General features: G+C 36.5%; 1 protein-coding gene across 2 annotated transcripts in view; it reads left to right on the top strand.

The window, feature by feature from the left end:
- Positions 1-4,312, top strand: part of xrcc1 (X-ray repair complementing defective repair in Chinese hamster cells 1) — a 23,570-nt gene extending 19,258 nt beyond the window's left edge. For both annotated transcript variants that reach the window (XM_024268167.1, XM_024268166.1), the window contains exons 14-18: positions 241-289; positions 2,418-2,551; positions 2,690-2,780; positions 2,868-2,943; positions 4,106-4,312. In XM_024268167.1, the coding sequence (XP_024123935.1) occupies positions 241-289; positions 2,418-2,551; positions 2,690-2,780; positions 2,868-2,943; positions 4,106-4,213 (458 nt within the window). In that variant the 3' untranslated portion in view covers positions 4,214-4,312. The remainder of the gene's footprint in view (positions 1-240; positions 290-2,417; positions 2,552-2,689; positions 2,781-2,867; positions 2,944-4,105) is intronic.
- The last annotated feature ends 4,840 nt before the right edge of the window (positions 4,313-9,152 follow it).

The following is a 9,152-nucleotide window of genomic DNA, read 5'->3' as shown; positions in this document are numbered from 1 at the left end:
GCTTTAAACCTCTGCCCCAGATGGTCAGGAATGCAGAGCGGGTCTCAGACATAATTATTGTTCATTTGTTTTAAGCTTAAGAGCACAGTGTTGTCATGACGACGTGGACTCTCTGACAAGTCAGTACAAAAAAATAAATAACTGTAGGGGGAAAAAATTAATTATTTTGTTTTTAAAACATTGAAATAAAAACTGTTATATTTATTTAACCTAACCTGCAGATGTGCTCTTTAATTTTAGGAGCTGAAGACGATGAATCCGGCGTGGACACAGAGGATGAGCTCCAGAGGTAAACTTACAACAAATCCAGATTTTTATCCCCATATTCTTCCAGCTTCTCACAAACGGGGAAATATGGAAAATAGTGTCTTCACATTCAGATCTTACTAACCCTCGACGACTTCATTATAGTCGTCATCTATGTTAGTACGTAGCTGCCAGCCCTCAGAAAATGCTTATCAACATCAGTTTTATAGTTTTCAAAAGTCATGCTAAAACAAAAGTCATTACTGACATTTAAATGTAAACTTATGTGCATCAGAGCGCACCCGCGGGACGAAATGCATGTCTCCTTCACGGCACAGCACGATGCAGAACACCCTCAGTCAGAAGTCCCCTTAACAAAGCAATATTGGATACCATTACCACTCCAAAAACCCCTAAAGTGGAGGGGGAGGGAGAAGCTGTAGGGAAAGGGGAGGAAGAGTCATTCATGTTTGTCTTGTTTACAAGTGTAATAGACACGGTTCAGTTCTGTTTAATGGGTCCATTTTTAAAAGAAACGCTCAAAAAGTACAAGACTCCTCGGTGGAAACGAGGCTTTTAAACCCTCTCCAGTCGTTTTTTGAGCTGTTTTAAAAGTGTCCCAGAGGGATTTTACTTGTGATTTTGCAGTTGTAGCCAAATTAGTTTTTGTGGAAGCAGGGTGGGTTCCAACTCGCATCGGCAAAAAACTTCTCTATTACAAAAGGTGTTTCATTCAAAAAATAATAGTTACAATTTGCAGTTTCAAAAAGCCTTTTCCTCCAAAAATAACAACAAAGAGCCTCACCTGAGGCTACAGGTGAGCACAGATTGCGAGCTAGGAGTCTTGAAGTCCAAATTATTTAAAAAGTTAAAATAAAAATGTCATGTTTTATGATATGATAGTTGTGCCTCCAATCCCCCCATCTAGCAGCCTATCAAGGCCAAAATAGCATCCAAAAACAGGCATACCTAACAAGAACCCAAATCTTACTTGGCAAAACAAAATGAACCAAAAGACATAAACCTAACATAAAAAAACAAGAGGAAACATGATTTAAAATAAATAACAGTCCACTACTACAACTCTAAACTCCATGTAGCTGTTTTTTGGGAGAGGTGGGAGATGTCAAATGAGCCTCTTTCTTAGTCTTCTTCCTGGTTCCTTTATGGTTCCTCCATTCCTGCTGGAGCACCACACCAATTGAAGCACAGCTCCTGCAGTCTGATTTTTACAAGAGAAAAAGAAAACAAAAAAAAAAGACCTGGGACACAACAATGATGTGAGTATAGTTAACTGACCATTATTACAGACTACAGATTAGACTGGAAATGGTTCCAACAGCTTCTTTTAGCTAAAATCCAAACACACGTGTTGTTTTCTACGACATAGTTTCTGCATAATTTCATTAAAAATGTGCCTCCAAGTTGTTTCATTCATTTATTCATTCATTCAACCTAACAATACCAGTTCAACAAAAATGGCGATCAAAATAAGAGCTATCCAGTCGTACAGTTTTGAGCCAGATTGCTGCTCAGACGAGGATGCGAGGGGATGCATTGGCATGGAGCTTGTCACAAATAAGCTCCTTTTCAAACTGCATTTTCATCTGGCACTGATTAACAAAAATCTGAATAAAAAAAAATCAGAAATCAGTTTTAATCATAATTTTCTTTATATATCCTCCATAATAAGAAAAATACCTCAAGAACATTTTAAAAACACTATTTTTACTGGAGTGGGTTTTTAAATCTCCTGAGGGAACTATTCAGACCTGGTACTGGACTGATCTGAAGCCATGTTGGTTTTTTAGAGCTCTGCTTTAATCAGCTCAGACTTCCAGGTGCAGCAGTAAAAAAAAGCCCTAAAACTGTCTGTAAAGCAGAGCATTGATTGAAAAGATCCGTCTGTTTTCTCTGGAGATGCTTGATGGTGTGTGCAGAGGCAATGTTTACAGGAGAGTTGAATCAAACAGATCAGAGATATTCACACGTGGATACGTGTCATTGATGCATTATATCCAACCTGATAACTTGTAAAAATTGAATGAAATAACCTTATTGTGAAGGGCTTCACTTTATCTTGACGTTTAACAACAAATTCTCAGAAAAAAGGGGGTTGTTTTTTCTTTGAGACCGTTATTCGACATAAATTGGAGTTTCTGCTTTGAAAGGGTGGAGAACGAGAGCAGGAGGAAGAAAGCAGCGGCAGAAACGGCAGTGAACGAAGAGGATCCTTACGGGGGGTCGACAGATGAAAACACCGACGTTGAAGCTGAAGAGGATCATCCCATCCCCGAGCTACCAGGTACCACTGTCTTTTCATTTCCCATCAACAGAAACAGATGGCTTCCTTCGGGTGTACCTGCCACTGCTGACACCAGCAGCGATTAAACACATTCATCAAAGCCTATTCTAATTGTAGATTCTTCCTATTTTTCCACAGATTTCCTCAGTGGAAAGCGCTTTTTCCTGTACGGAAAATTCCCCAACGATGAGAGGCGACTTCTGTTGCGGTACATCGTTGCCTTTAATGGGTGAGAACTAAATGAAACCCAGTTAACCCTCACATTATAATAGCAAGTGAGAGCTCATCTTACAGTGTGCTGCTGGGTTTGCCGCAGGGTGATTGAGGACTACATGACAGATAAAGTGCAGTTTGTGGTGACCAGTGAAGGGTGGCACGAGTCCTTTGAAGATGTGAGTCCTTTTTAACTCCCTTTCTCTGTTCATTATGGACCCTGCATTAATGTGTCTGAGTGCTTTTAGATCAGGGGTGTCAAACTCAATCGCATAGGGGCCAAAATCCAAAACACACCTTAGGTCGCGGGCCTAACAGGATAAACATTTATTGAACACTCTAAAACTTCATTTTTAAAGCTTTAAAACTGTAACTTTTTAATATAATTACGAACTAGATATATAGCATTATCTGTGATAATGCTAGTGTGAATGCTGTAAGCTGAATTTGGCCGCTGAAGATGCTGAAATTGAAAGCTAAAAACGCTGAAGTTAATAGCTGAAAATGCTGAAGTTGATGGCTGAAAATGCTGAAGTTGATGGCTGAAAAAGCTGAAGTTGATGGCTGAAAAAGCTGAAGTTGATGGCTGAAAAAGCTGAAGTTGATGGCTGAAAAAGCTGAAGTTGATGGCTGAAAATGCTGAAGGTAATAGCTGAAAACGCTGAAGTTAATAGCTAAAAACGTTGAAGCTTATTGCTGAAAATGCTGAAAACGTTGAAGTTGATAGCTGAAATTACAATAGCTGAAAACTCGGAAGATGATCGCTGAAAACGTTGAAGTTGATAGCTAAAATCCCTAAAGCTAATAGCTGAAAACTCTAAAGCTGATAGCCATCTAAAATATTAGCTAAATACCAAATTAGCCTAAAAAACCCCAAAAAAGGTTTGTCAAAACAGCTAGCATTTAGCTGAAATATTAGCTAAACTCCAAAATGGCCAAAAAAACCCTGAAAAAAGCCTAAATTAGCCAAAACAGCTAGCACGTAGCTGAAATATTAGACAAACTCCAAAATAACCTAAAAAATCTTAGTAAATGCCAAAATAGTAAAAAAAAAAAAAAAAAAAAAAGCTAGCAGAATGTCAATTTTTAAAACTTTAAAACCGGATCTGGCCCCGGGCCTTGGCTTTAACACGTGTTTTAGATGAAACTATGTTTGCTATAAAGTCTCAGAGGAAGAACTTTTGGAGAATCTTAATGTTTTAAGTGTGGTGCATTAAGTCTGAAATAGCATAGATTGAACTAAGGTATATTAATATATAAAGCTGGGATCTCTAAATCTTTGCATTTGATAATAGAATCTGAAAGAAAAGTAAAATTACTTAATTCCTGTTTACTCTATAGGCCCTGATGGAAAACGGCAATCTGAACTTCGTGAAGCCCGCGTGGATTTATGCCATCAATGAACGACAGAAGCTGCTGCCCTACCAGCCTTACACCGTCGTCCCCTGAGCTGCACCCCTCCCTGAACATCCTCACAAACTCGAGGTTTGCCAAGCCATGTTTCACCTCAAAAGGGCAATAAATCAGCTTCTCTTCTTTATGTCTTTACACTGACTTCACACCTTTAGGTTAATCTCTTCTACAGAAAAATGTGTTTTTGTCCCTTAAGGATTCATTAAAAATAGATTTATTTTTAGCTTCCCCATTAAAGGCTGGTCAGCCGAAGCCTGTCCAAGCACTAGAATAACATTTTTCTTGCGCCACGTATCACTTGGACTCCATGGAAAAAGTCAAATCTCTGGGTTTTTTTGTGTGTTCATGTCTCTGCTCTTCCTCGGCTACCTCAGGCTACACGGGGGAATGAGTAATCGCCCTGTCCTGACTGCCACTCGCAGCGATAAGACTCAGAATACAGTTGAATTAATGAGTCTAAACCCAGAAGTCACAGGAAAGCTGTTACTAGTTTTTCTACACAACAATGAAAAAAATTAGCTTAAATGAAGACAAAAGCAATTGAATTTAAGTAGTAGAGGCTTCATTTATTTTTTGTTTGAAGATTTCTTCTTTGTGTGTTAAATTTTGATGGATTTGTTTTATTAATATTTGTGTTATAAATCAACCAGAGACAGCAATAAGAACATAAATTGTCTAATTCATGTGGAAACATTTGAAATTTTGCAAAGCAGTTTTTTAACTCTCAAACCTTTTTTTTTAATTATTATTATATTGTTGTACCTAATTAATTTTTCTTAATAAATGAAAAAAGAAGCACTGCTCTGGTTCTATTCTTGCCAAATGGACTCTTCTCTTTTCGTTGAGTGCCTTCATCTGCAGCTAGAGACACACTTCCTTCCTTCTCCCCCTCTCCACTTCTGATCCCCAGTTCTTTCTCCACTCTTTAATTTACTTGTGTTTGTTGCCTGGAGCCACTGGAGCCTCCTGGTACTCGGTCAAAGGGATTGGAACGATGGCGGTAGGAAAGCCGGACGGAAGAGCAGGATGGACGAAAAAGACTTCCTTTTAACCGCGTCTTCAATAGAAACAAAGACCAAAACATAAGTCCGAGATGCGTTCGTGCAAACTTCTGCAATTCCTTTTTTTATTATTTTTGGAAAGGACACTTTCAGGTCAAACCTTTTTCTTTATTTTTTTTAACAGTCCGTCTGTTGCAGCTGATGTCATCAGCCTAAAACGTTGTCATCTTCCACTTAAAACCATATCTATCTGCCGGGTCACCTTCTCCCAAACCTCTCGACTCCTAATTTATTTCAGTTACATTTGTTCTTTGGTTTTTTTTAACACTAAGTGCACATTCCTTTTTCTGTAACGGGAAGATACAAAATTAGATTTTCTAAATGTTTCTTCTAAATCTATTGTCGTTTTACTAAACTCGTCTTTTTTTTTCCCCTGATGGAAGCAGTCTGACGGAGCTGTCTGTTACTTTGTTCTTACTTTGTTCTTTTTCTGTAAAAGAGGACACCACTTTATTTTTCCTTACAAACCAAGGTTGAGATTTTTTGGTTAAAATAGAGACTTTGGTCATGTGATCATGTGATTCTTTAGAGTCTCTGTCACGACTCTCTTCATTCTATTGGGATTCAGATCTTAAAACTCCCTGAAGTTCAGAATGCCTCCATGTGTGTTACAAATGCACAGAGAAAGCATCTGGAGTAACACGAATCCACTATTTTCCAGGAATCGAGTCAAAGAAAAAAAATCTTTCAAAAATGTATTTACATGATAGCAAATTCACACTTCAAACTTTCCTTCTGACTAAGCCTTTACAAGAAGCCTTTTTTTAAGTTTTCAACTGTTTTTAAGTCTAATCGTTTAATTTCAATATAGTAATTCTTGGTACCATTCTTTTTTGTTCTGAGAAGGTAACACAGTTATAATATTTTATAAGAAAATCAATTATTTTGAAAAAAAGTTTAGACAGATCAGTACAAAACTGTTGAGATCTTCTGGCCACAAACCCCAGACCACAGTGGAGGGAGGATAGTAGTATGGGCTGTTGCTTTTCCACCATTAAAACAAACAAAAAAAAAACAAAGAACTTAATCATTTTACTCTTTAAGATTCAGTATTAATTTTTGTGAACGGAATCTCTGTCTTACATTTTTTAAAAGCAAAAGATTAAAAAAAAGACTGGTTATAGTCACAACTTTAGTATATTTGTTTGTAATATGACTATACACTGTAGTATTAAATTGCCTTTTTTTTTTTACCTAAAGTTTAAGTAGACAAACCTTTCTACGTTTTAAATATCTACATATATGTGGGGAAGATCTTTTATTTTCTTTAACTACCAATCTAGTCATTTTTGAAGGTAAAAAGTTACAATTTTGTTAGACAACCTTTAAAAGTAACCTGTAGTGATGCAGTTTGCCTAATTGATCTTTGCGCTGCTTAAAATCAGCATTTTTGTTGATCAAATTCCAGAACTTCCGTAAACTGATTTTTGTGTGTGTGTACTAAGCTTAAATAAAGTAAACATAACTCTATAAACTTGTTTGGTGTTTCTGTCTGGGAGGATCCTCCAGAGGAAAACCTCTTTCATGAAGGAGTTAATTATGATTGATTAATTCTTAATTCGAGTGTTGCAGCTGGTCAGAGATGATAAATTGTTTTCTGTTGTTTGCTTTTGAGTAGTAAAGGATACACATTCAAAAACTTCTTATGTAAATGTGGTTGTTAATGAGCTGTTGAAGTATTTATGTAACCTCAGCTGTGCCAGTTTTCCATGCATGACCTCAATCTTCATCTCAGACCAACAGTGTGGAGACTCCATATTGTTTTCATGAATACATTTGCTTATATTTATGCTGGTCAGTTCCTTCTTGCTGCAGCATCTCTCTTATTTAAAGTCTCACTCAGATCATTTTTTGATCTATTTTAAAATTATGATGATAATGTTCTTAGGCTAAATGAAAAAAAAAAAAAAATTATATAGTTTCTGCAGAGTTTTAGTTGCCAAGGAATAAGCCAGCAACCATTTCCCATCATCCCTTTGTTTACACTCCTGCTAGCTTACAGCCCCTCACAAACCTAAGCTAACTTTAGAATTGCAACAAATGTGGCGAGCAATTTTAGAGCATTCCAGATGTGCGGTTTTGTTTCAGATGCCAGCTCGAACAACGTAAACGTGGATCCGTTTGTCTGCAAGTGGATTCATCAGAATGGAGGAAGTTCATTTTCCATCGACTGTAGTTTGTACATCCCAACTACAAGCTTTTCAAACCCCATTTTTTGTCTGTTCCTAAATCACAATTTGAATGAAGAAATATTCAGAAATGCAGTTTTAATAAATTCTTAATTAAACTCTGTTTTTGTCTACTTTTGAATTTACCTCTTTTTTCAATTTGAAAGACTACATGCACGCTTATTTGGGATAATTTTAATCAGCAAAACCTCTCCAATGTGACACTACCTTTATTTAGTCATTTTTCTATGTTATATTCACACACTAGACTTAAAATTATGCAAAAATAGAAAATTCTGTGTAGAAAAATGTGATTCATTTTGCTATGGAAAACACCAAAGTGTTTAACAAAGTGTTTTTACAACATAGACAAAATGTTTTTCCTGGAATTCTTTTTTTCATTTTTCATTTTTTTTTCCAGCTTTTTCCTTTTTTTCTCATAAACTTTCTTTATTATGAAAGTGTGAAATATGATAAAACAACTTTTTGGGAGAAGTTTGATCCAGCTGGATTTCAGGTCGGCTGCTCACAGCTGGGGGCGTGTCTGTCTTCTCTGAACTGTTTGCCTCATGGGGACTTTCATGGAGTTTCTTCAATTTTTAGATAATATTGTGGAAAATTCATGTCAATCCCCATCCCAAAATAAAATAATGGTTGGTTTCCTCTTTGGATTTTTCATAGCAGACAGCTCATATTAAATGTAAAAAAAAGTTTAAGTTTATTTTAGACCAGAGTTTTACCACGCTGATCTCACATCTGCACAGCAGGACGCCTGAGCGCGATTAATAAATATTAATGAACCAATTATGTTTTATTAATCGCGCGTGTTAACCTGTCAACATTCACAACCCTGTTTTTTTTTTTTTACTTCGTTTTTTAAATTTTATTTTCTATGTCCCTTTAAGGGCTTCGTACCATCATAAGCGGTAGTAGGTAAAAAAATAAAAAGAAAAAACTGTGAACATGAAACCAAGTCAGGTTGAGTGAATTTTATCTTCTACTGTACTTTGAAAAAAAAATCATCAATAAAAAGACATCAAAGCTTTAACCTTGAACCTCAAAGCCTTGCATTGAGATTACGTGTTGACTGGAGGATACTAAAAATTGCAGCATTCTTGTGCCGTTTCCAGAGGAATCTGTTTAAATATTCAACTGTTTATCAGAACCGTATGTGATGTTTAATTTCTATAACTGTCTGGTCTAATTGATATAAACTGATCTTGACCGTTTAATGTTAGCGGGGCACATTTAAACTCCAATCTTCCTTCTTAAGAGCTAGTTTGTGTGAAGGAAGGCCAATGGGTTGTGTACATGTTCATGCCATGTTGATGCACGTCCGTCCCATGGTGAGTAAGGAATATTTTTTCATAATTTATGTTGTTCAGTCAAAGAAAAAAAAGCATTTGGCATTCGCCTGATTTTGTGCTAATAATAAAATCTGCTTATAAAAAGTCAAAAGCATTAACTTTATGACAGCAAAATGACTTGTTTTGTGAACGCCAAATGAATCTGTCAAAAGAATAGGAATCGATAAGGAAGCTGTAATTTATGTGTTTTCTGCTGCACGCCATAAATTTTTATAATTAAGGTACCTGCGATTCTCAGCTGCTCCTGAGTTAAAGTAGTGTTGGAGTAAAAGTTGACCTCTGCTGTTAACGCAGTAAATCACACTGAGAACCTTTAATTATTTCCAGGCTGCTGAGAATGACTTTGAGTAAATTGGGTCGGAAGGGCGGGAAGCAAAAT

The sequence above is a fragment of the Oryzias melastigma genome, linkage group LG16 (genome assembly GCF_002922805.2).
Source record: "Oryzias melastigma strain HK-1 linkage group LG16, ASM292280v2, whole genome shotgun sequence".
Lineage (NCBI taxonomy): Eukaryota > Metazoa > Chordata > Actinopteri > Beloniformes > Adrianichthyidae > Oryzias > Oryzias melastigma.
This window is presented reverse-complemented; position numbering and strand designations above follow the sequence as displayed.